Here is a 27,672-nt window from a genome sequence, read left to right as displayed (position 1 = left end):
TTTCCCAGCATTGACTATATTTGAAAGAGCTACACTTGATAAGGTACCATGTCTTCATATCCACACTGCATCAGAGAACCCCAGAATGGGGTACTAAAAATAAACACCCCTCCCCAAAAAACACACTCAGGCATGCACACGCATCCACACGCATCCTCTCAGTTCATCAGTGCACTATAAACTGAGCTTTGGGGGTGAGAGCCAGAGCTCAGATGCTGGAAGTAAACCTTTGGCAAAAAAAAAGAAAAAAAAAGAAAAAAAGAAAAAGAAAAGAAAAGAAAACCAGAGACCTTCCAGCTCCTCTTCCCTTCCAGAGAGGTGGCGATGAAGACAGGAGCAGAGGTGTGGAGACACAGGGCCACCACACTGCCCAATCCCAGGGGCCCCACTCCCACTGAATAGATGTGAATGATGGCCCTTCAAGTTGTGCAATCACAGCTGCCCACCTGTAAGCTGCAGCCCTGAGAGGGGTTCCCACGGGTAGCTCCTAACAGAAAAGGAAATTCGACTTCCATGCTCTACCAGTTGCCCTGACTATTGAGGGTGTTGTGGCACATTACAACAGGGTCTGGCAGAGGAGCTGGCTTTAAGAGGCAAGCCTATGTGTTTGCCCGTGCCCTGAGGTGGATCACAGGTAGTGAATGAGCTGCCTGGGCTTGACCCCATTTTATCTATTCAGCCAGGAAGCTCAGCAGGAGTAAAGGATATGGCCTGGGTAGGGAGCATCATAGGGCCTGGAGGCTGTAGCCAGTTAGGCTCGGGCAGGCTGCAGTGAGACCTGGCCAACATATGATGGCTAAAATCCAAGTGTAAAAGCTTAGGATAGGTCAGGCAGTACTTCCCGGGGGCTCACACTGTACTGTCCCACTGGAAAAGGTAAGCAGTGAAGAACCTTGGTAAGTAGGGAGGCTGGCCAGTGTGGATACACACACACACACACACACAAACACACACACAGAGGCTTGTACCCCTAAGTGTGGATACACACACACAGACACACACACACAAACACACAGAGGCTTGCACCCCTAGAACCTAGAGAAGCCACAGCTAGGAGAACTCCCTTGGTACCCAGCATAGGGGCAAGAGCTGGTGCTGAAAGAGAGAAACTGTATGTGTCTGTAATTTGGAACTTATGCACAATCATTGGTTCTTATGTCCCAAGGTCCTTTTATGTATGGCTTGAGCTTGTAGGCCCAGTTAGAACCCTATCTAATCCTCTCTCACAGGAAGGCTATCTAGGCTCTCAAAGGCAAGCCTCCCCTCTCTTTCACCCCATTAGAGTCCCAGTAGCCATTCCCATACCACCTAGAGCTTGACTACGCAAAAACTGTCAGGAGGCAGACTGACCTAATGGTCAGACTAGCTCTGGCCCTGCAGCCCAGATGCAGTGGGGAGTCCAAGAGCATCTCATCTCTCTCTCAGGCTGAGGCACTGAGGTTGCAGGAGATAGGGCTGAGAGCCGGAAATGACAGCCTGACCCAGAAGGAACAGGGAACAGATACATACATGCGTGTGCATGCACACACACGCACACATTCCAAAGTTGACAGACTAACATACACACAGACATGATGACAACCAAAAGCTGGGACTCCACACACTGAATGCAGGACTTTAGGCGGGGGGCAGAGAGAGAAGGTGCTGGGGTACAAGAGGCAAGGGTATGAAGTCCCTCCAAATAGGAGTGGAGTGCCAACTGCCCTGTCTCGCCCCGAACACCTGCCTCCTGGGCCATGGCAAGAGTCCAGTCCATTAAGTGCAGCGTGCAATACTAGCGCTTGGAGTCTCCTGTCCTCATCAATGAAGCGGTGTGGACGGGATAGCAGTCACCTGGCAGGAGGCCTTGACCCCTGGCAGGCTAGTTGTATCGGCCCTTGATCATTGTGTTCAACAAGGGCCCCACCTGTAAAGAAACATGAGGAGCCAATCAGAACTGGCTGTTCCCTGGCCCTGGAATTGGACAGGGTGTATCTGGAGACATCAGATGTCTAGCCAAGGACAGAGACAATGTTTTCATATAATCTTGTGAATACTCTAATCACCTATCTTTCTGAAGGTCAACCCAGTATTCTGGGACATAGCCTTTTCCTCAGGGGTCCATCTTGTACTATTATTCTTCTCTCGCACAACATCCTGTCTCTCACCGTAATCTGCCCCAAACGGACAGACATGGTCAGAGAAGCTAATAATCCCCGAACACCCAAGAGTGTCTGCATGTTTCTCCAGAATGTTAACTGCCTCCATATCCTCCAAAAATGATCACCTGCAACTGGGGCTGATGCTATCTCCCAACACCACAGGTGTCTGTGGATGCTGAGGTTACCTGCAAGAGGCAAGCAAGAACCCTACAAATACAAACCTCCGCCATTTACCCAATGGGCCACTGGCACACCTGCGTGGGAAGCAGGTCTCTCAACATTACCTACAGCAGCCCTGGCACAGCTGGGAAAGTGCAAGGAGATGTGTTAGTGCTCGCTTCCTGTTCCAGAAGAATCCCCTCAGGGGGTCCCCAGATGGCACACAAGCCGCATGGGGAACATTACTACTAGCATGGAACTAATTATAATTGATCTGCCAGTCAAGCCCAGCTATCACCAGAAAACAAGAATTTTTCTGAACATACCCATAACCTCTATGGAGAGAGAGGACACCAGATACTGAAACACAGAAGCTGTAAAGAATGTCGCTCCAATCCTGACTTTCCTTGATCAACCCACCCACTGAGCCACCTTGGGGCAGTCACATACCTCTTGTGGGTTCCCCAAGGCCTCTCCAAGCATCTTCTCAATGTTTCTCATTATGGCCACTTTCTGATGAGCTTTGAGAGGATATTCAATTCTCTTAGGGGTGGGAGCCCCCTACAAAGGAAGCAGTAGCTCAGGAAATGCCTTTAGCAGCAGGCGTCAGTGTCACTCTACTGTTCTTAGTACCATCCTCCCTTCTAAGAAACCCAATTCTTGCCGGCGTGGTGGCTCAGGCCTGTAATCCCAGCACTTTGGGAGGCCGAGGTGGGTGGATCACTTGAGGTCAGGAGTTTGAGACCAGCCTGGCCAACATGGTGAAACCCCATCTCTACTAAAAATACAAAAATTAGCCAGGCATGGTGGTGTGTGCCTATAATCCCAACTACTCGGGAGGCTGAGGCAGGAGAATCACTTGAACCCGGGAGGCAGAAGTTGCAGTGAGCCGAGATCACGCCACTGCACTCCAACCTGGGCAACAGAGCAAGACTCTGTCTCAAAAAATATATTTAAAAAAAAGAAACCCAATTCAATCCTGTCCCTTTCATCTCCCCAGACACCTGACAATCACTTCCCAGGATAGTCAACCATCCCATTCAAAATCATTTATTATACCTACCTCACCCAAGAGCCAGTTCCATCTGGAAAAAACAAAAAAAGCCAACCATATTCACCTTATACCAGAAGTTCACAGTGATGGTAATCCCCCCATTTAGTAATGACTCTATGTGATGCCACCTGCAAGAAAACAAACAGGCTCCTGTTTACTACTGATACTTTTGGCGGGGGCGGGGGGGGAGGTGCGGCAGGGGTGGGCTGCAAAACTAGGTAGAGTCCAGTTATGGAAAATAGTGAAGACAGTATCTTTACACTCATTCTGTGAAAAAAACACACACTGGGGGGTTAGAGGTACTGGTGTTCAGTCTCTAAATACCAAAGAGCCAAGAATAGTTTTTCTAGGCTCAAGCCTCCGAAATCTCTTTGGACTTGAAGAACTGTCATCCTCTCCTAGAGACAGGGCTATCATTCCCCCCACTATCCCCCACAGGTTCAGTACGCTCACGTCTGGATATGCCAACCTTCCTATAGACCACATAAAACCAATCATGCCATAACTCAGAAGCGACACAGACAAGCCTTTCCAGGGAATGGAAAAGAAAGCTCCCAAGAAGCCCCCAGCCCTAGCCCCCTTCTCACCAGTACATTGGGATGTAAAGAACATCACCAGGGCCAACCACTGTTTCGTAACCAACCACATTTTGGAAATTAGGGAACCTCTCGTAGTCGGGATTGTCAAAGTCCACCTAAGAGGTTCAAGAGAAAGAAAAAAAATATCAGTCAATCACCAAATCTTCACCAGTAAAACTACTATGTGCCAGTTTGGCAGTAAAAACAAACAAAAACAAAAAAACAATGCCTTAAAAAAAGTCTTTAGAATTTATATCCAGCAGAAGATATAATGCACATTAAACTCTGAGAGAGAACAATATAAGACAGTCCACATTTGAATGTTAAGTGATAAAGAATCCTAGACTTCAGTGCTCCTGAGGTCAGACGACCTACTCCACAGCTGAGGATATGAGGAATTAGGAATTATCCTCCACCCAAACCTTCAGAAACTTTCTCCCAAAAACATATTCTAACCAGCAAAGACTCCCACATGAAGTAGCTATACAGCTTTCTGAAGAAAGGAAAGGATATCTTTGGCTGGCCACAATTAACCACATACCTCACTTAGATCCAGGAAATACATTAAACAACAAAGCTCAGTTTTATTCACCCTTCTCCTTATCAAAAAGAAATAGCATCCATGACAAAAGCAAACAATAATTAAATCCAATGGAGACATACACATTTTGTTCCATAAACTTATAAGCCAATCAAACAGAGTAACCAGAGTCCATCAGCATCAATGACAGGGTCTGTCCTGAGAATTAGCTCTGTGGGGCTAGTTATACTTACAAACATCTGGTGGCCACTCCAGGGAGCCTGGAATATGGAGCTACAATGAAATTATCCTCTTGGTGTGTTAAGGCAAGAACAGCCTGTAATCCGAGCCTGGCATATCACTACGGGGAAGGTGAAAGACATTCCAGCCTAGGCATTACTAAAATCTAGAGTTCTATACCCTTCTCAGACCACACAAGCTCACCTGGCTCTGTCTGTCACATGGATGATGAACAGGGTATGGGTAGAGGCACTCGAACTGATCCGGAGGGAATAAGATGCATCGTTTGTAACCTTTTATCTGAGCAAAAAAGTTCTGCTGCTCATCATAGTGAGCAGGTGTCACATTTCCTGTAAGAAGAAAGGCATTTTCTTATGCAGAGCAGTGGTTCTATTGCACAAGCTGGTATACAGGACCCAGTGCTAAAGAGAAACCCAGCCTGCCCTCCCAGCTAAGAGTTCCAAGTCAAAATTTAGGCAGAATCAGGGAAATTCCAATTACAACGCTCAGAAAATTAGGTGTTAAGCTTGTATGGTAATAACTCTAGCAAACATCACTGGTTAAGGGTCCACTATCACCTAAGTCAACTTCCCTAAATGAAGGCTGCTGCCCTTACTGGAAGCAAGAGCACATCAAAATGATCCTCAAAAATCAGGTAGGGTAATCAACCATGTATACCGTGTACTCTTCTTGACTACGGCAGGAATTCAAGGGAAGCAAGACAGAAATGACTGGTATCAACAACATATACATGAGGAGTCAACCAGTCATTCTAAGTTATATGATTATGTAGCTCTGTATTTACTTTGGTAAGCTCTGTGGAACTCAAAGATTCTCAACCTTTCCTCCCACTTCAATACACCTAACGGATGCAATACTTGTTTTTTTAAGAGATGGGGTTTCACCACGTTGCCCAGGCTGGTCTCCAACTTCTGGGCTCAAGTGACCTGTCCGCCTCAGCCTCCCAAAGTGTTAGGATTACAGGTGTGAGCCACCACATCTAGCCAAGACAACACTTCTTAAAGCAACATTGGGGCTCACTGGTGCAAGTGATTTTTGTTGGAGGAAAGAATATCAGATGACTGAAGAGAGTGTTGTATAACTTAAATATAGCACATTATTTTAAATGCCACCTTGAATTAGTTGTGCCCTAGTGTATGTTCCATCTACTCCTTTATAACTAGGACCACGTCTGTTGTTTGGCCTTTGCACAGTCCATGAGTTGAACACACACTTTTGCAGGGCGTGGAATTTAGAAAATCTTCCCCAGCTCTGTCTGGGTATGCCAAGACAGATGCTTTCTTAAGTGATGAGAGTCCACGTGCATCCTCAAAGGAGACTTGCTCTCTCATCTCTACCTGAGGGATCCACTTCCATGCACCCTACCACAGGAAACGCAGGCAACAGAAAGACATTAAGAGTCAAGTAAACTGCCGGGTGCAGTGGCTCATGCCTGTAATGCCAGCACTTTGGGAGGCCGAGGCAGGCGGATCATGAGGTCAGGAGATCGAGACCATCCTGGCTAACACGGTGAAACCCCGTCTCTACTATAACTATAAAAAAATTAGCTGGGCGTGGTGGCAGGCGCCTATAGTCCCAGCTACTTGGGAGGCTAAGGCAGAAGAATGGTGTGAACCGGAAGGCAGAGCTTGCAGTGAGCTGAGATCACGCCATTGCACTCCACCCTGGGCGACAGAGCGAGACTCTGTCTCAAAAAAAAGAGTCAAGTAAACCAGAACTGGCTCTTTCTTGGCAGGTCAACCAAGAGTTGGTTTCAAAGGGGCAGGTAAGACCAGCCACAGTGGCTCACGTCTGTAATCCCAACACTTTAGGGGGCCAAGGTGAGAGGATCACTTAGGGTGCCAAGGTGAGAGGGGGCGAGGAGTTCGAGACCAGTCTGGGCAACATAGGGAGACCCCCATCTCTACAGAAAAATACTTTAAAAATTAGCCAAGCATGGTGGCTTACGCCTGTAGTCCTAGCTACTTGGAAGGCTGAGGTGGGAGGATCGTTTGAGACTGGGAGGTCAAGGCTGCAGTGAGCCCTGATCATGCCACTGCACTCCAGCATGGGTGACAGAGCGAGACACTGTCTCAATAAAAAACAAAAACAAAAACAAAAAAAGAGGCAGGTGGTATCAATTCACAAGCTACATGGCTGGAAATCTTTATTAGTACCAGCAGCAAAGGATCCAAATCTGAAGAATGGACAATCAAACGAGAAGAAACCAAGGAGCTAAGTGGTGAATGACAATAAATAACTTCTCTGCTTCCTTGTTCAACCCAGGTTATTCACCATTTACTAAGTACCTACCATGGGCCTGGCATTGAGCTACTGCGAGAAATAAAAATAAGAATGAGACAATGACCCTGCCTCATAAAAAGCTCTCATTCTCCTGAGTGGAGTTTAAGGGCCTCTCCTTTCATTCAAAAGAAAAAAAAAGAAAAAAACAAAACACATTCACGTATTTATTAGTGTATGCATAAATTTCTCTAGCAGAAAACACAAGCAACTAATAATATGCAGTGCCTCCAGGGAGGAAACTGGGAGGCTAAGAGAAAGGGGTGGTTATCACTACATACCTATTTACACCTTTTGAATTCGAACTCCATGAATGTATTACCTATTTAAAACATAAAGTTGAATTTGCCAGGCATGGTGGCTCATGCCTGTAATCCCAGCACTTTGGGAGGCCGAGGCAGGTGGATCACGAGGTCAGGAGATCAAGACCATCCTGGCTAACACGGTGAAACCCCATCTCTACTAAAAGTACAAAAAAAATTAGCCAGGTGTGGTGGCGGGTGCCTGTAGTCCCAGCTACTTGGGAGGCTGAGGTGGGAGAATGGCGTGAACCTGGGAGGCGGAGCTTGTAGTGAGCCGAGATCGCGCCACTGCACTCCAGCCTGGGCGACACAGCAAGACTCCATCTCAAAAAAATAAAAATAAAAATAAAAATAATAAAGTTGAATTTATACTAAAAAAATAAGTTTCCCCTCTTTTACAGGGATAAAAATTGTCTGAATACAGACAGATCTAGTAGAGAAAAGTGGTACAGTTATGTGCCACATGATGACATTTTAGTCAACAACAGACTGCATCTACGATAATGCTCCCGTAAGATTATAATGGAGCAGCCCTATACAGGTATACTGTTTTTTATCTTTTTTTTTTTTTTTTTGGCAATAAAAAAATTCCCAAACTACCATTTTTTATCCTTTATATATTTTTTTCTTTTGTCACCTTTTTCCTGCAGTATTTGATACCGTACTTTTACTATACCTTTTCTATATTTAGGTATGTTTAGATACACAAATACTTACCATTGTGTTAGAATTGACTATAATATTCAGCACAGTAATACGCTAACACCGTGTAGTACATGGTTTGGTCAGAGGCTACACCATATAGCCTAGGCATATAGCAGGCTACACAATCTAGGTTTGTGTAACTATACTCTACGGTGTTTGCACGATGATGAAGTCACCTAACAACACATTTCTCAGAACGTATCCCTGACATTAAGCATCACATGTCTGTATTTCAGAGAGGTCCCTAATATCTCAGTATACACACTCACATAACAGCTGAGGAAGGGAAAAGGGAACTTTTTAGAATACACGAAACTAGCTTAAAGACTCGACATAAGCCGGGTGTGGTGGCACACGCCTGTAGTGCCAGCTACTCGGGAGCTGAAGCAGGAGAATCACTTGAACACAGGAGGCGGAGGTTGCAGTGAGCCGAGACCACACAACTGCACTCCAGCCTGGGCAACAGAGTGAGACTCCGTCTCAAAAAAAAAAAAAAAAAAAAGACTCGACATACATTATTTCATTTAATCTTCACAACTATTTACAAGACATTACCATGTTTCATTTCTTTCCATTTTTCTTTTTTTAAGCGACAGGATCTCACTCTGTTGCCCAGGCTGCAGTGCAGTGGGCAATCATAGTTCACTGCAGCCTCAAACTTCTGGCCTCAAGCAATCCTCCTGCCTCGGCCTCCCAAAGTGCTGGAATTACAGGTATGAGCTACCATGTCTGGTCCTATTATGTTTATTTTTCTTTTTTTTGAGACAGAGTCTTGCTCTGTCGCCAGGCTGGAATGCAGTGGCGTGATCTTGGCTCACTGCAACCTCCACCGCCTGGGTTCAAGCAATTCCCCTCTCTCAGCCTCCCGAGTAGCTGGGACTACAGGCACGCACCACCATGCCCAGCTAATTTTTTTCTTTGTATTTTAGTAGAGACGGGGTTTCATGATGTTGGCCGGGATGGTCTCCATCTCCTGACCTCATCATCCAACCACTTTGGCCTCCCAAACTGCTAGGATTACACGCGTGAGCCACGGCGTCCAGCCCCTATTATGTTTCTTTTAGAGCTGAGTAGGCTGAGGCTTAAGAAAGTGAAGTGGCTTGTTCAAAGTCATGGAGCTAATAAGCGGTGGAGACAGGATTAGAAATCAGGTTCATATGACTCCAAGCCATGCTGCTTTTGAAAGATTTCTTACCTTCCATGCCAATGAGCAGCAGGTTAGAGGTAAGCTGCCCCCAGCCACGCTTTCCCTGTTGCTTATTAATCCAGTTCCAGTTAAAACCCAAGAAATCCATGACAATCTTCCTGCCCACAGTGTCATTGAGCGTTTGCTGCAGATACAACCTATGTTCCCCAAGAAGAAAATCCTATTAGTGCACGCACACACAGCCCCTGGCATGGCCTCTCCACATCTGAAAATCCAAGCCCAAATCCATACCAGCATCTCCCACAGAGAACAGATGTAGTCAGGCAACTTTTAGCCAACATGGATTCTCATACAACTGAATTCTTACTTATCCTTCATTGAGTTATGTTCAACACCAAACTTTTTAATTTACTGTTTTTGTTGTTGTTGTTTTGTTTAAAGAAACAAGGTCTCAATATGTTGTCCAGGTTGGTCTTAAACTCTTGGGATCAAGCAATCCTCCTGCTTCTGCCTCCCAAAGTGCTGGGATTACAGGTGTGAGACACTGCATCTGGCCCCCAAACTTTTTCTTTAAAGAAGTGATGCTTAACCTTTTTTGGGTCACAGAATGACTCCTTTAAGAATCCAAAAAGCAGGAGGGTGAGATGAAAAATAAATTTAAAAAAAAAAAAAAAAAAAAAAGAACCTGGAGAAGAAGTCCCAGCTACTCAGGAGGCTGAGGCAGGAGAATCACTTGAACCTGGGAGGCAGAGGTTGCAGTGAGCTGAGATCGTGCCACTGCACTCCAGCCTGGGTGACAAGAGCAAGACACCATCTCAAAAAATATAAATACATAAATAAATAAAAATTAAAGAATCCACGGAGGTTCCCCATAAAAATGCACATACACCCAGAACTTTCATACAATTTCAGACTCCTAGAAGCCTATCCATAGACCCTAGAATGATGAATCAGTCTTACTCCAGAGATTCGCAGAGCCTGAGACATCTCCTTTGGCCCTTGATGACCACTGTGGTAAATTGTATTACTGTTCACCAAGAGCTGGTTCCCTCAGTGTGGGAGTTTTCTTTCACATCCCCTTGAAGCCATGCTTGCTTATTTAACCTGCTCTGGCCAAGGAAATGTCCACAGAAGTGACTTGTGTTGTTTCCAACTGTAATTTAAGAACAAGTCACCACTACCACATCTCTTTCCCTCTGCCACAGCAACTCCAAAGTTCCAGATAGTAGCTGCTGGGGCAATCTGGGTGCCAGAGCGAGTAAGATGATACAAAGAACAATATGACATTACCCATGATCAACATGTAGTAAGTGAGAAATAAGCCTCTGTTGTTTCTAGCCCGAGCACTGGCTTGAAGCCTAGTTTATCTTAACTGATTCAGCCACCTATCCTGTTGCAGCCTTCTACAGCTAAAGTGAGGAAGACAGCTCATTAGGTAAAGGCCTCAGGCTCCTAACATACCTGAGGAAGGTCATAAGTTACTTAAGAGATATGAAAACCCAGACACACTTGAACAAGCCCACAAGAGACATTTAATAAGTGTGCAAACCTAAAAAAGAGACAGAAGCATCTCTGTCCTGGTCCTGAGATCATTATTTCAAAAGGCTCAAAGAGGCCAGGCGCGGTGTCTCACGCCTGTAATCCCAGCACTTAGAGAGGCCAAGGGAGGTGGACTGCCTAAGCTCAGGAGTTCGAGACCAGCCTGGGCAACATGGCAAAACCTTATGTATTTAAATAAATAAATTGTTTATGAAAAATACACAAAATTAGCTGGGCATGGTGGTGGCAGCACATGCCTGTGGTCCCTGCTACTTGACAGGCTGACGTGGGAGGATCGCTTGAGCCTGGGAGGCGAACGTTGCAGTAAGCTGAGATCATGCCACTGCACTCCAGCCTGGGTGACAGAGCAAGACCCTGTCTCAAAAAAAAAAAAAAAAAAAGAAAGGTTCAAAGGCATCTCATCTCACTGCCCAGAATCACAATGTTTAAGGCAATGTTAATCAGAAATCTTTTTTTTTTTTTTTGAGACGGAGTCTCACTGTCACCCAGGCTGGAGTGCAGTAGTGCAATCTCAGCTCACTGCAACCTCTGCCTCCTGAGTTCAAGCAAGTCTCCTGCCTCAGTCTCCCAAGTAGCTGAGACTACAGGCACGTGCCACCATGCCCAGCTAATTTTTGTATTTTTAGTACAGACGGGGTTTCACCATGTTAGCCACGCTGGTCTCGAACTCCTGACCTCAGGTGATCTGCCTCCCAAAGTGCTGAGATTACAGGTGTGAGCTACCACGCCTAGCCTTAATAGGAAATCTTGATGAGTTGGAAACACTACCTTTGTAGGAACATGAAATCCTCAAGACTCAATGCAACTCTCCCCAAAGATAATAATTATATATTCACCCAAAAAATATGCAAGTAACTTTGAAAGAGTCAGTGATACTCCCCAAATATGAATCCAAACAATATTATGATTACACCAGAATGGTAAATGCTCAAAATAGCTCAGAGGATCCTAATACATTTCACCCCATAGTCACAACAACCTGTCCAATCAGGTTGAAGTGAAGTTGACTGGTGAAGCTGGTTGGTGCTAAAGTCAGCTGATAGGGCAAAACTTCCAAACAATTGAAGATTTTCCTTGAAAACTCTTTAATCACCCATAAAGTACAGATTACACTCATTCTTACGCAAAATGCTCTCACTATGGGACACAAGAAACTTCAAGCAACTGAAGAACCACAAGATTCACATATCTTATGCTTATTCTTGGGTATATGTTCATTCAATGGAATTACACACTCCAACAGCATCATTTAAATCAATCTTTCTCTCAATGCTGGGTGTGTGTATATGGAAGTGTGCGCACACACACAGTGTTAAATTTTAGAAAATTAATGCATGAGATAACTGAACCAATATATTAAGACATCATGGACAGATCGACCACAGTTCATATCTTGGAAACTCTTCTGGTCAAAAATCCCATCATTATGACAACTGCTAAGTGTTAAGAAGAAGAAAAAAAGATATTTCAAATCCATTCACTTAGCCAGACTACTGATAAGGAGTCAGGAACAGGAGTGAGTGAAGCAAGAGACTAGAGAGAAACCCAGGGTTGGACACCAAATGTGAGAGGGTCATTCACCGTGAAGTAGTGAGTGAAAGCAATTCCCCAGAGGCAGTGTTACAGTGTGGGACTGAATACTGTCTGGGACCTACATAAGAGGCTGTCCTCATAAGCAGGAATAAAAGCAGAGAGGAAGAATCACTCTCTTGTGTGTCCTGTGTTGCTGTTGTGATAGGAAAAACAAATTTAATCTGATCTTCCCTAAGCTAGAGAATCCTGACCTTCTTTATTGCAGAATCACAACAAACTATACAACTTTTCATGTTGAACTATCCTCAGTCATCACAATACTTAAGGACAATAGCTACAAACAGGCATTTTCAGAGCTAAATCCAGTGACAAACATTTTTGTTTGGCCCCCTGCAACTTATTTTCTTTAAATCTGATTTAGTTGCTCACATTTAAAGTCAAAAGATTTTAAATAAAAATCCTGATTTTGAACTTCTCTTGAAAATCGGAATATCTCGCAACCCTAGAACTGCACTCCAAAACTGAAGCAAGCAGAGTCAAGTAATGACTTCTCACCATGGTTTTTTGTTTTAGTTTTTAATTTTGTAGAGACTAGCTCTCACCACGTTTCCCAGGCTGGTCTTGAACTCCTGGGCTCAAGCAATCCTCCCGCCTCGGCCTCCCAAAGTGCTGGGATTACAGGCATGAGCCACCCCACCCGGCCTTGGCTTCTCACTTTGAACAGGGCTTATGCCTTCAGCTTCATCACTGATTTCACATAGACGATATTATTCCTTCCATTCACCTGCCTGACCCGTCTAGGCAACTAACTCTTTATGAGGAAGAAGATGGGAACCCAGAGATTCATAGCTCAAGTTTAATCATTCCCTCATCCCTCAAGCTACAGAACTAGCTTGCTGTAGCACCAAGAACCACTAAGAACTCAAACCCCTTAAAGGCTGGAAGACCAGACTACTCCTTCAACAGGAATCTAGAGATGGGAGAGGCCAATCTCTAATTGACCCAATTCTGCCACACCTTCAAACAAGTATAGGAAAGAAAAATGAGTGCCCTAAATCCAACAGAAAATTAAGATTTGGGAATTTACCTCTCTTCCCCTCCTCGCTGCTGTATATCCTGCAGTTTCTCAACAAACTCATGAAATTTCATTTCTTCCCTGTTGGACCTCGGCTTAAAGTTCTGGAAATTGGCCATCTTCTTCTCATCATAGTACAAGAACTTGTGGGTGCTGGCACTGTACACAGAGAAGTCTCCATTGCCAATATTCTCTTGCAGGTATTCAAGGTCCCATTTCAGGGCAGGATACACAAGATTTGTGTCGGTCAGCACCACAGGCTCCTAAATGAAAACAACAGGTGAAAAACACCAAATGAAGTAATGCCAAGGAGCCGGTGGGTTGGCCTCCATGATCCCAACTACTTCTCGACTTCAGAATAATTTCTCCCGTTAATCAGCACGAACCCCTCAAGTTCCGTATCTCCTCGCCTTTCTCTCCATCTTCCCATAGGCCCCAGTCTAGAGCCCTGCCAGTCTCCCATCTCTTTCACCATTCACCTCTGACCTCTCAACCGGGTACCTTCCTCCTCTCCCTTCAGACGCGGCCCCGCCCCCCACCTCATTCTCCATAAGCTCCTCCGCCCGGGGGTCGCTCTGACTCAGACGCGGAATAGGCCTAGTCGGAAAGCTATAACTGCGCAACTGGGATTCATCCCAGGCGGGGCCGAGGGCTCCAGCCTCCTCCCGGGGCTCTCCAGAGCCAGAGGCCACAGCCTCCGCCGCCGTCGCCGCCATCTCCGCCGCCAGGGACGGCCCCCACCGGAACCGGAAGCTCCGCCTATTCCGGACCAAAAAAAAGAACTCCCCCACACACAACGGAAACCATAGAGATGAGCTGCGAGAGAGAGCGGTCCAGAGACATAAAGAAAGCGGAGCCGAGGCCTGAGGGTGCGCCTCCTAATGGTAACATGCAGCTCTACATCCTAGGCTCCACTGTTGACTAGACACTAGTCCCACGGAATAGGGATGACCTGGTAGAGCAAAACACAAAAAAATGTTGCCCCATGTGCCCAAGTCTACACAAGAGTCAAAGAAGGAAGCAAGTATTAAACTTTACACTCATGAATGGGGAGAAAAGCAAACTCTTGACCCACCTAAAGAAGACAGAAGGAAAAGCAGTGATCACATTGGTAGATGTAGAGCAAAGGCTGACTGAAGGCTTAGGCAAAAGATATACAGCAAGTTGAATTCTTTCAAAATCAAGGACAGTTTTCTTTTGTTTAGCATCATTTGATTTTTCTGCCTATATCACCATCTCTCCTACTTGAATATATGTTTGCCGTGAAATGAATGTTATTAGTGGCCAACCGTGGACATCTCATATTTTCAAACAATCTATACTGATTATAAAAGGCCATATTAATTACTTCTATTGCTTACTTGGACAGTTCTTATGGCTGGCTGTGAGAGGCCCAATTCTAAGATGTATCCCAAGATTTGTACCCTACGGTGTACACATCCTGTATACATTTCTCCCCTTAAAAGAAAACACGACTGTGAATATGATAGAGCATCACTCCTGGAATTAGGTTAGCTTATATGACAAGGATGTAATTAAAGTCCCTAATCAATTAACTTTAAGGCAGTCAAAAAGGAGGTGATTTATCCTGGTGGGCTTCATCTTATCACTCTAGCCCTTTAAATCAGGGCTAGAGGTCAGAGACAGAATCTAAGAGATTTGAAGCCACAGCACAGCTGTCCTGTTCACCTTGAAGGAGCAAACTGCCATATGGCAGGAAATGGCAGGTGGACTGTAGGAGCTGAGAAAGGCTCCTGGGTGACAGCCAACAAGAAAGTGGGCACCTTAATCCTACAAATGCATGTAACTGAATTCTGGCAACAACTACCGAACTTGGGAAAGGACACACACGGAGCCTCAGATGAGATCGCTAACCCAGCCAACACCTTGATTTCAGCCTGATAAGACCCTGAGCTGAGGACTCAGCCAACTAGTACCTGGACTCATGGAATATGTGAGAAAATAAATTGGTGTTTTGGGCTGCTAAATTTATAGTAATTTGTTAGGCACTAATAGAAATGAATGCACTGGCTTAACTATGTAATTATGCTACATAGTAACCATGCTACACCAAACCGATAATAGGGCTACCTCTGTGGAAGTGTTTGAGGCTGCAGGTGGCAATCAAGGCTTTCATTTTATCTGCAGTGTTTGAATTTTTTTTTTTTTTTTTTTTGAGCTAGGGTCTCACTCTGTCACCCAGGCTGGAGTGCAGTGGTGCAATCTTGGTTCACTGCAACCTCTGCCTCTCCAGCTCAAGCAATCCTCCTACCATAGCCTCCCAAGTAGCTGGGACTAAAGGCGCATGCCACCATGCCGGACTAATTTTTTTTTTTTCTGTAGAGACAGGGTTTTGCCATGTTGCCCAGGCTGAATGTTTGAATTTTTACAAGAATGTATTAATTCATAACCTTGGGAATTAAAAATAAGTTAGGCCAGGCATGGTGGCACATGCCTGTAATCCCAGGACTTTTCGAGGCTGAGGCAAGAGGATCACTTGAGCCTGGGTGTTCCAGATCAGCCTGGGCAACATAGCAAGACCTCATCTCTACAAAAAATTTTAAAAATTAGCTCGGTGCGTTGATGCATGCCTGTAGTCCCAGCTACTAGGGATGCTGAGGTAGGAGGATTGTTTGAGCCTGGGAGGTGGAGGCTGCAGTGAGCCATGATCATGCCACTGCACTCCAGCCTGGATGACAGAGCAAGACCCTGTCTTACTAAAAATAAAGAAATAAATTAAGATCAAGAAGAGTAAAAGAACTAAAATCAGTAATGAAACAGGGATATTACTATTGAATTTACCCCCCCAAAAAAGCATATAAGGACATACTGTAAACAATTGTATGTCAAAAAATTAGAGAACCTAGATGAAATGGACAGATTCCTAGAAAGGCACAAGCTATAATAGCTGATTCAAGAAGAAATAGAAAATCTGAATAGACCTGTAACAAGAGATTGAATTAGGAATCAAAAACATCCCACAAAGAAAAGCCCAGAAACTGGGCATGGTGGCTTACATCTGTAATCCCAACACTTTAGGAGGCAGAGGCAAGCAAATCACTTGAGCCCAGAAGGTCGTGACCAGACTGGGCAACATGGAGAAACCCCGTCTCTACCAAATCTCCCCAGCCAAAAAACAAAAAAAAACAAAAATTAGCAGGCATGGTGGCACACCTGTAGTTCCAGCTATTCGGGAAGCTGAAGTGGGAGGATCACTTGAGCCCGGAATGTGGAGGTTGCAGTCAACTGAGATTGCACCACTGCACTCCAGCCTTTTGAGACAGAGCTAGGCCTTGTCTCAAAAGAAAAGAAAAGGCTGGGCACAGTGGCTCATGCCTGTAATCTCAGAACTTCGGGAGGCCGAGGTGGGGGGGACCACCTGAGGTCAGGAGTTCGAGACTAGCCTGGCCAACATGGTAAAACCCTCATCGCTATCAAAAATACAAAAATTAGCCAGGCATGGTGGTGCGTGCCTGTAGTCCCAGCTACTTGGGAGGCTGAGGCAGGAGAATCACTTGAACTCCAGAGGCGGAGGTTGCAGTGAGCTGAGATCATGCCACTGTACTCCAGCCTGGGCAACAGAGCAAGATTCTGTCTCAAAAAAAAAAAAAAAAAGAAAAGAAAAAGAAAAAAAAGCTCAAGACCAGATAGATTCACTGATGAATCCTACCAAACATTTTTTAAAAAATTAACACTGGTCTGGGTGCGGTGGCTTATGCCTGTAATCCCAGCACTTTGGGAGCCCAAGGCAGGTGAATCACGAGGCCAGGAGATTGAGACCATCCTGGCTAAAATGGTAAAACCCTGTCTCTACTAAAAATACAAAAAAATTAGCCGGGCATGGTGGCGGGTACCTGTAGTCCCAGCTACTCAGGAGGCTGAAGCAGGAGAATGGCGTAAACCTGGGAGGCGGAGTTTGCAGTAAGCTGAGATCGCACCACTGCACTCCAACCTGGGCAACAGAGGGAGACTCCGTCTCAAAAAAAAAAAGAAAGAAAGAAAACTATAGACCAATATTTCTTATGAATATAGATGCAAAAATCCTAACAGAATACTAGCAAACTCAGTCTAACACCATGTAAAAGAATTATATACTACGACCAAGTGGGATTTATTCCAGGAATGCAAGGTCAGTTCAACATCTGAAAATGATCAATATAACACACCATGTAGTAATCAATATTTTATTGATTAATCATTTATAATCAACATAATACACTATATTAGTAAAAGAAAAAACCCTACATGATCATCTCAATAGACACAGAAAAAGCTTTTGACAAACTCCAACACCCTTTCATAATAAACACAGGGTTCCAAATGATACTGTAAGAAAGTAAAAAAACCTACAGAGTCAGAGAAAATATTTACGAATTGTGTATCTGATCAGGGAATTGTATCTAGAATACATAAAGAATCCTTACAACTCAACAATAAAAAGACAAACCAATTTAAAAATTAACAAAGGGTTTTAACAGACATTCCTCCAAAGAAGGTATACCATGGCCAATAAGCACATGGAAAGATGCTCAGCATTATTAGTCATCAGGGTACTGCAAATGAAAACTGCAACGAAGTACCATTCACAGGCACTTGCATGGTGATACTAAAAAGAGACAATAACAAGTGTTGATAAAGATGTGGAGAAACTGGAACCCTCTCACACACTACTAGTGGGGATGTAACATGTCACAGCTGCTTTGAAAAACAATTTGGCAGTTCTTCAAAAGTTAAACCATAGAGTTATCCTATGACCCAGCAATTCTACTCCTAGGCATATAACCAAAAGAATAGAAAATGTACATCAAGACAAAAACTTATACAAGAATGTTCATAGCAGCATTATTCACAATAGCCAAACAAGCAGAAACAACTCAAATGTCCATTAACTGATAAATGTATAAATAAAATGTTGTACTGTACATTCATATAATGGAATATTATACAGCCCAAAAAGGAATGAAGTACTGATATGTGCTACAACACAGACAAACTTTGAAAACATTATCCTAAGTGAAAGAAAATGGACACAAAAGGCCACATATTGCATGATCCATTTATGCAAACTGTCTGAATAGGCAAATCCATAGAAACAGAAAGTAAATTAGTGGTTGCCAGTGGGTAGAAGTAGGGGCAACGTGCTAATGTGTATGGGTTTTTTCAGAAGCAATAAAAATGTTTTAGATAGTGACGATGATTGCACAACTTTGTAAACGTACTAAAAATAACTATTGTACACTTTAAAAGGTTTTTTGTTTTTGTTTTTGTTTGTTTTTTGTTTTTGAGACAGTCTCACCCTGTCACCCAGGCTGGAGTGCAGTGGCGTGCTCTCGGCTCATTGCAACCTCTGTCTCCTGTGTTCAAGTGATTCTCCTGCCTCAGCCTCCCAAGTAGCTGGGATTACAAGTGTACACCACCATGCCCAGCTATTTTTTATTTTTAGTAGAGATGGGTTTTTGCTGTGTTGGCCAGGCTGGTCTTGAACTCCTGACCTCAAGTGATCTTCCCACCTTGGCCTCCCAAAGTGTTGGGATTACAGGCGTGAGCCACTGCACCCGGCCTAAAAGGGTGAATTTATGGTATGTGAATAATATCTTAATAAAAATAAATAAATTAGATCAACTGTTTCTTGACCTAAATTGGATCAGGGTTTGCTATTGGTTGAATGCAGATGCTGTCCAATTATTCTGAACATCAACTAGTGATGCTCATTTACAAGACAGCAAGTTGCTGTGTAGTCCTTCCCAAAATTTATATATTAAATAGTATATATCCATATTTGTTTACTTTTTATAACTTAAAAAAAAAAGAGACGAAGTCTCACTATGTCACCCAGGCTGGTCTCAAACTCCTGGTCTCAAGCCATTCTCCAACCTAGGCCTCCCAAAGCGTTGGGATTACAGGTGTGAGCCACAGCTCCCAGCTTATATGCATTTTTATTGCTCGGATATATACTTGAGAATGTTTATAGTAATAGGTTCTGCTCCAAAACAGTAGTCACCTGAAAAGTCACTGGAAATACGTGCATATTTATAATGTGTAAGTTATTCAAATCCCAAGTGAAAACATTCATATGCAAACATAATAATGTCTCCAATTCTTCTGTTGAGTTAGAGTTTTTTCATCATGGGCCGGTTTGTAATTTGTTTTATCCAAGTCCTACCAACTCCGAGGCTTTAAGCTGTCTCTGGAGAGCTGCCTCTGGTGATAGGTTTAATTTTACATTTGTTGGGTTGAGGTGACTGAGACATGCAGATGGAAACACGGACTGAAACTAAGGAGCCAATTCAAGGCCGATTTGTGTGTTGCACTGGCGTCTAAGTGAAGATCAACCCATTTGGAGAACAGAACAAGCAAGACCAACAGGTGAATTTGAAGAATGATCATGTTTGGGGATGGAAGGAAGTGCCCGTGAAGGAGAGGAAAACAAACAGCCGGAGAAGAGAGTAAGACAGGCTCATTTCACTAGTACAGCTCCTGGGGGAGGTGGTTAAGCTGTCTACCTGAGTTGCTCAGGTTCCGAGTTCCCATCATCCCTGGATGGGTCTAAGTCAGCTCAGGGAGAAAAAGGACACAACATTCTGAAATGTCAGAGACCTGCCTGGTTTTCTCTTCTTCCCGCTTATCCCTCCCAGCCTCTATCCAACCCTTGGCTTCCCAACTCCGTATTTAAACCCCGCCCCTGTTGAACCCTTCGGCTTTTCTTCACTCCCGGCTTCCTCCGTCACGTTTGGCCCGGCTCAGCCGCCGTGACAGGCCTTTGCGCATGTGCAGAAGGGAAACGTGAAGAAGGTGAAGATGGCGGTGGCCAGGACCGGGGTCCTGGGAGTCCAGTGGCTGCAAAGGGCATCCTGGAACGTGATGCCGCTGGGCGCACGGACAGGTCCGCGAGAACGGGCGAGACCTCAGTGTGGGAAGGGAGTACCTGAAATTTGGTGTATCGGGAGGGAGGATCGTGGATGCCGCGGCGGCAGCCTCCGGGTAGGGAGTGGAGGTGGCGTTGATATATCCAGAAAATGGGGTGGAGGGTCGCGCTGATCCTGCGAAGTCCCGGGCTCGGACCTCTGCAGCCCCTGCGACTTGAAGCCTTCGGAGCGGCTGGAGAGCGGGCTCGCTTCTGACCTGTTTGTTCTCTTCTGCGTTCTAGCCTCCCACATGACCAAGGACATGTTCCCGGGGCCCTATCCTAGGACCCCAGAAGAACGGGCTGCCGCCGCCAAGAAGTATAATATGCGTGTGGAAGACTACGAACCTTACCCGGATGATGGCATGGGGTGAGACAGAGAGGGTCTGCTCGCACCCAAGTAGTGATGGGAGAAGACCGGCTGGGTTGGGTGGCTTGACTGTGACCTTTTCTCCCGAACCTTCTCGTGACCCCTCGGAGTCAATGGAGTGGGTGCTTTTCTCTGTGGAGGGAGGTGGGAGGGGGTGGGTGAGCAGCTGCAGCTGAGAGGACTTCAATTTTCTCCTTGGCTCAGGCTGTTTCCTCAAATGAGGAAGCCCAGGTTTTAATGGCTCCCTCGAGGACCCCCGAATAGCAGGAGCCTTCCTTGGCTCTATCCAGAGCGTCGAGTTTCATTTAGGTTGAGCATCTGCTGTGCTCAGGTGCTGTCGTCCAGGCATGTGACCAGGCTGGAGCTGGACTCCTGTCATGAGAATCTTATTTGTAAACGGAGTACTCTATATTTATGTGTATGTCTCTTTAAAAAAAAAATTTTTTTTCTGTTAGTGCTGTGAAAATCGTAGCAGCTATTAAGCAGATTAAACAGCCAGCCCCCTTACTTACTCCAGTTGATGTTATCCTATCCCTTCCACACTCTTCCGTATCCACACCCACATAACATCCCAATGGTTAATTATCTGAAGTGATTATCATTGCCTTTATTTCCTGTCCTAACGTCACTCTTTCAATCTTGGTTTCAGCAACTTCTATTCTTCTTGTTATACACACATTTTCTGTAGCATATGTCTAGTTGTCATCATTTCCTGTTTTTTCTTTGTTGTGGACAAGAGCAGCCTTGTTCGAAGCCAGTGTCAGATGAACCTGGATTTGTTGGGGAAAACCCAGCTTAGCAAGAGGTCCCATGAGGTGTTTGAGACGTGGAGATGAATGCCAACTGGGTGGTCAAGAACACAGTTATTATGAGAAGAGTGCTTTTCTAATCTGTTCCCTTTTTGTTTTTATTCCAATTAGCTGGATGACTTTGGATTCAGACTCTAAACTTTAATTTTTCATTTTCTATCTAATGAGGGAATCAGAGTACAGTCATATGTCACTTAACAACAGGGATACATTCTGAGAAATGTGTTGTTAGGCGATCTCCTCATTGTATGAACATCAGAGAGTGTACTTACAGAAACCTAGATGGTACAGCCTGCTACACACCTCGGCTTTATGGTATGGCCTATTGCTCTGAGGCCACAAACCTGTACAGCATGTTGCTGTACTTAATACTTTGGGAAATTGTAACACAATGGTATTTGTGTATCTAAACATAGAAAAGGTACATAAAAATATGCTATAAAAGATAAAAAATGGGCCAGGCACAGTGGCTCACGCCTGTAATCCCAGCACTTTGGGAGGCCAAGGCAGGCGGATCACGAGGTCAGGAGGTCAAGACCAGCCTGGCTAACATGGCGAAACCCTGTCTCTACTAAAAATACAAAAATTAGCTGGGCGTGGTGGCAGGTGCCTGTAATCCCAGCTACTTGGGAGGCTGAGGCAGGAGAATTGCTTGAACCCGGGAGGCGGAGGTTGCAGTGAGCTGAGACTGTGCCATTGCACTCCAGCCTGGGCAACAAGAGCAAGACTCCGTCTCAAAAAAGAGAAAAAGATAAAAAATGGTACATATGTATAGGGCAGCTTTATTATAAACTTATGGGACCCCCTTCGTGTATGTGGTCCGTCATTGACCGAAATGGTATGTGGCACATGACTGTAATTGATTGCTAAATTCCCTTTCATCTCTAATATCACATAATTGTGTGACTTTTTTTCTTTTTATTGAAAGAAGTTTGGGGAAGCTGGGGTTTTTTGTTTTGTTTTGTTTTTTCAGACAGTTTCACTCTTGTTGCCTAGGCTGGAGTGCAATGGTGCGATCTGGGCTCACTGCAACCTCCACTTCTTGGGTTCAAGTGATTCTCCTGCCTCAGCCTCCTGAGTAGCTGAGATTACAGGCACCTGCCACCACACCCAGCTAATTTTTGTATTTTTAGTAAAGATGGGGTTTCGCCATGTTGACCAGTCTGGTCTTGAATTCCTGACCTTAGGTGATCTACCCACCTCGGCCTCCCAAAGTGCTGGGATTACAGGCATGAGCCACCACACCTGGCCCAGGGAAGGCTTATATACATTAAAATATTTCAAACTTTGTCATGAACTTTTAAACACAATTTGGACTTCTATGGTTAATTCTGTGCTTAGTGACTAGAACTTGAGCTCTTGCCTTGAGGTTTAGTTCCTTTGTCCTTAGGTGAGGCAGTTATCTCTGTCACTTGGTTTCTCATCTATAAGATGAGGAGACTCTGAATTGTCTGAGGCTGCTCACAGCCCCTTCCAGAAGTTCTTGCTGTCTTTCAGGTATGGCGACTACCCGAAGCTCCCTGACCGCTCACAGCATGAGAGGGATCCATGGTATAGCTGGGACCAGCCGGACCTGAGGTTGAACTGGGGTGAACCAGTAAGAGAACCACATCTCATTTGACCTTCCTTCTCCCTTTGTCTTCTTGGCGATTCTTTAGCTCAGATGGCACTTCTTTGACCAAGTAACACTAAGCTTTTCTGCTCAAGGAAGCAAGGTCCAGTGATGTGAGATCTGAGATTGCATGTGGCACACTGAATGGGACGTCTGGGAATCATGAAACTCTACTGTGAAAGTTGTGCACTTCCATGATTGAGCTGTCCCTATTCAGCAGAACCTAGACAGAGGCCAGCATCTAATCCTGTAGGGCAGTGTGCCTCAGACCTGGTTCTCAGCATATTGCCCCAGGGCAGTAGAATGCTTCTGTCTAGCCTTGTATCAGACTCTAATCACTAGGGACTTGCCTGCATTTTGCAGGAAGAGTAGTATATGACAGCTATTTGTCTTTCTGCCTCAGATGCACTGGCACCTAGACATGTTCAACAGGAACCGTGTGGATACATCCCCCATACCTGTTTCTTGGAATGTCATGTGTATGCAGCTCTTCGGTTTCCTGGCTTTCATGATATTCATGTGCTGGGTGGGGGAGGTGTACCCCGTCTACCAGCCTGTGGTGAGTATCTGAGAAGTGCTCCCTTAGGCACGCTTGCTTAGCCCCATTTCCTGAGGGAGTGAAGTCTCTGGGGTAGGAATCCAATCAATACCAGGCTTGGCTTCCTGGAGTCTTAGGAGATAGAAAGATAGGAGGGCCTTGACCCATTGGCCTGCCACAAGTACCAGAGCACTTCTCCACCCTTACTTCTTGGACCAGTCTGGGTGAGTAGGTACACTTGAAGACTAGATGAGCAATGAGTGTGTGGAAACCGACTAGTCACCAGAGTTGCCATTTGGGGATTATATTTATTAACAATATTTCATTAAGTGATCTTTCACAGTAGAGTTAAGGAATCTTGAGCGAAAATCTTATCCTTTGTTGGACATGTGAAGGGCACTTCCTGTAGTATATTGGAAGCAATTAAGTGTCTACTACAGGCATAGACTTACATTTTGGAGAATGTAAAGGACATAGAAAATGAATTCTCTAGCTTTAAGGAAGTTTAGTTAAGAAAATTTAGATAAGTTACATGAGCAACATTTGAACAGATATATGGGAATTCTGTATAATTTATGTGTATATATGTGTATAGTGAATGTATGTGCTTAGTGGTATGAGTTACTGTCAAGGAGAAGGGCTACCTAGATGCACACACACACGCACGCACGCACGCACGCACGCACGCACGCACGCACACGCTTTGGGTGGTGGGAAGTTGGAGAAAACATTTGGGGCAAGAGAAAACAATGAAGGCGGCCAGGCATGGTGGCTTGCGCCTGTAATCCCAGCACATTGGGAGGCTGAGGTGGGCAGATTGCTTGCGCTCAGGAGTTCAAGACCAGCCTGGGCAACATGGTGAAACCCCGTCTCTACAAAGTATACAAAAAAATTAGCCGGGCATGGTGGTGTGTGCTTGTAATCCCAGCTACTTGGGAGGCTGGGGCACAGGAATCCTTTGAACTCGGGAGGCAGAGGTTGCAGTGAGCTGAAATCACACTACTGCCCCCAAGCCTGGGCAACAGAGCAAGACTCTGTCTCGAAAAAAAAAAAAAAAGAAAAAACAATGAAGGAAAAGGAGGGTGAGTTAGGTAGAGTAGAATAGATGTATAGAATAGTTCCTAAATAACCAGCTGCATTGGTTTCCTGGAGACTTGCTAAAAATCCAAATTCCCAGGCCCCACTTCTTGGTGCTCCTAATTCAGTAGCATCACAGTAGGGTTCTAGAAGCGGTATTTTAAACAAGCTCCCAGGTAATTCTGATGTGCACCTAGATTTGGAAATCACTGTGTTAAAAAATATTGTGAGGTAAGTTGGTCAGTTAGGTTGGGCAGCTTGTATTTCATTGCTAAGGGATTTGGACTTCATGGTGTGATAAAGCATTAATTGAACAAATATTTATGGAGCCTCTACTATGTACCAGATGCAGACTGTGCTAGCGGTTGGGGATACAGTGATGACTTGGTCTGCCTCTAGGTGGCAGGGAGCCATTTTGGGTTTTCGAACAGAAAAGTGACATAATGAATGCTGAGTTCTTAGGAAGATTAATCCAGGAGTAGTCTCCAGGATGTACTGGAAGGAGAGAAACTGAAAGCAGGGAGGCTGCTGTGTTTGCAGTTGGCTGCCCAGTGCTACCTCTGCAGAGACAATCAATGTCCTGAAGGTAGCTGGTATGTCTGTGTGCACTGACACGAGCCTTCCTACCAAGCCCCAGGGGCTCCATGCTGGAGAATGCACGTAGGGCTAGGGTGAGCACTAACTTCACTTCAGGAGAGCAAGAAACAGTGTGGCTCTTCCATTTTTCAGTTCTGTAAGCACATCACCCTTTTCTCCTCCCCTTGAGCTGTGTTCTCTGACAGCTGTTTGTTGGTAAAGCCAGCAGCCCCTAAAGCACGTCCCAGCCTTGTCTCCTCTGTGCTTTCCCCCACCACTGCTCCTGCACGCCTCATTTGCTGGGCCACTTTAGTGGTGGAACCATTAGAGGCTGAGTGACTTAAAGGAGATTGAGTCTGTCTCGACCCCGAGAGAGAGTGGGATGGATGGATGCATTGTCTCATTTAGAAAGCGTTGCCTCTGACTCTGACACACTCTCTCTATTTCTTTACCTCCCTCCCTGTCTTCCTCCCTTCCCCTCCTTTCCCTAACCCCCTTCCCTCCCCCTTTCTCCTTCTCTGTCACAGTGTGGGCACCACTTCTCTTACAATTTAGGCTTTCTCTCTGCCTTGGGCTGAGTGAGGAAGATGAGTGCTGTTCCTGCCTTCCTAGCCCAGCTGGGTCTGACCAGAGGCTACTGTGTACCCATTTACCATGTGTGATTGTTAACTCAGAGTGGGGTGTAGCCAGGAATTGACTGAATGTATGTTCTTGCTGACCTGTGTTTTTTTCCGTAGGGACCAAAGCAGTATCCTTACAATAATCTGTACCTGGAACGAGGTGGTGATCCCTCCAAAGAACCAGAGCGGGTGGTCCACTATGAGATCTGAGGAGGCTTCGTGGGCTTTTGCGTCCTCTAACTAGGACTCCCTCATTCCTAGAAATTTAACCTTAATGAAATCCCTAATAAAACTCAGTGCTGTGTTATTTGTGCCTCATTTCCCCAGGAATAGTCACTGCCTTGAGGAACCTCATCCTTTTCCCTTTTTTTCTGCTTGATGTCTGCTGTCTTCCCTGTTTTCTTATTCTGAAATTTAAAGGATAAGAGGGTGGGGTGGATGGGGGCTTAGGCACAAAATGTTAATTTGTTAATTTCACTTGGGTTGTGAAGGTACTTAAGGGTTTTAGCTGTGTGGAGGTGTTAAGGGTCGCTCCTTTTCCCATTTACAGGGTCAAGGAAGAAATGTTCCTAACTTTCCAAGTTGGAACAAGATTTATTTCCCATAAAAAACCTTTCTAGTCTGGGTCCGGTAGCTCACGCCTATTATCCCAACACTTTGGGAGGCTGAGGTGGAAGGATTGCTTGAAGTTCAGGACTTTGAGACTAGCCTGGGCAACATGACAAGACCCCATCTCTGCAAAAAAAAAATTTCAAAAAATTCGCAGGGCAAAGCCGTGTGCGCCTGTGGTCCCAGCTGTGCAGGAGGCTGAGCTGGGAGGATCATTTGAGCCCAGGAGGGTGCAGTGAGCCATGTTTGCAACACTGCTCCAGCCTGGGCAATACAGCAAGACCCTGTCTCGAAAAAAACCTTGGCATGGCATGGTGGCTCAGCCTGTAACCCAGCACTTTGGGAGGCCGAGGCGGGTGAATCACTTGAGGCCAGGAGTTGAAGACTAGCCTGATTAACATAGCAAAACTCTGTCTCTATAAAGAATACAAAACATTAGCCAAGCTTGGTGGTGCATGCTTGTAATCCCAGCTACTCCGGAGGCTGAGGCAGGAGACTCGCTTGAACCCAGGAGGTCGAGGTTGCAGTGAGATGGTGCCACTGTACTCCAGCCTGGGCGACAGAGCCAGACCGTCTCAAAAAAAAAAAAAAAAAAACCTCTTTAATAATAGTGGTTACTTGGAAAAAATTGTGCTCTAACATGTTTCAAGTATATTACAGGACTGATAAGTGTTTTTGTCCTGTTTGCCTAAGGCTGTGACTGCCTCTGATCTTATTTCCGTTATAAGAATATTCCTTATTCCAAAGCAGCTTCTGAATCATAGCTTCTTAGTAAGTTGACATTACCTGTGTTTATGAATTGGAGGACAGTCAGTGAGTTACTACTGAACATGTTCATAGCTTTGATTACTTTTAATGATTCATCCACACTCCTATAACAGCCTTAGAGAAAAAACTATGTTTTTGAGAGTCTATCTCATTCATCTGTTTTTTGTTTTATTTAGAGATAGGATCTTCCTCTGTTCCCCAGGTTGAAGTGCAGTAGCACAATCATAGCTCTCTGTAACCTCAAACCCCTGGGCTCAAGGGATCCTCCTTACTCATCCTCCCTAGTAGCTAGGATTACTGGTACATACAAACCTAAGTTTCTTATTTTTTGTTGAGGTGGGATCTTGCTATGTTGCCCAGGCTGGCTCAAACTCCTGGCCTCAAGCAGTCCTGCCTCAGCTTCCTAAAGCACTGGGAATACAGGCAGGAGCCACTGTACCCATCCCTCATGTGTCTATTTTTAAGTGAACCAAC

General features: G+C 45.1%; 2 protein-coding genes across 2 annotated transcripts; one reads left to right on the top strand and one right to left on the bottom strand.

Annotated features, from left to right (window-relative positions):
• Positions 1-15,294, bottom strand: HIF1AN (hypoxia inducible factor 1 subunit alpha inhibitor). Its single transcript, XM_054503966.2, has 8 exons — positions 13,855-15,294; positions 13,328-13,578; positions 9,196-9,344; positions 4,897-5,042; positions 3,942-4,048; positions 3,419-3,482; positions 2,751-2,861; positions 1-1,906 (listed from the first exon to the last, which is right to left on the bottom strand). The coding sequence occupies exons 1-8, from the start codon at positions 14,029-14,031 to the stop codon at positions 1,862-1,864; spliced, it is 1,050 nt and encodes a 349-aa protein (XP_054359941.1). The 5' UTR covers positions 14,032-15,294; the 3' UTR covers positions 1-1,861.
• Positions 14,115-26,128, top strand: NDUFB8 (NADH:ubiquinone oxidoreductase subunit B8). The gene is made up of 6 exons (XM_054503967.2): positions 14,115-15,269; positions 19,554-20,198; positions 20,463-20,589; positions 22,896-22,995; positions 23,414-23,569; positions 25,939-26,128. Exons 2-6 carry the CDS (start codon positions 20,114-20,116, stop codon positions 26,029-26,031), a joined length of 561 nt encoding a protein of 186 aa, XP_054359942.1. The 5' UTR covers positions 14,115-15,269; positions 19,554-20,113; the 3' UTR covers positions 26,032-26,128.
• The last annotated feature ends 1,544 nt before the right edge of the window (positions 26,129-27,672 follow it).

This window comes from Pongo pygmaeus, chromosome 8, assembly GCF_028885625.2.
Source record: "Pongo pygmaeus isolate AG05252 chromosome 8, NHGRI_mPonPyg2-v2.0_pri, whole genome shotgun sequence".
NCBI lineage: Eukaryota > Metazoa > Chordata > Mammalia > Primates > Hominidae > Pongo > Pongo pygmaeus.
Note: the sequence above shows the minus strand (reverse complement) of the source record. Positions and strands in the feature narration are given on the sequence as shown.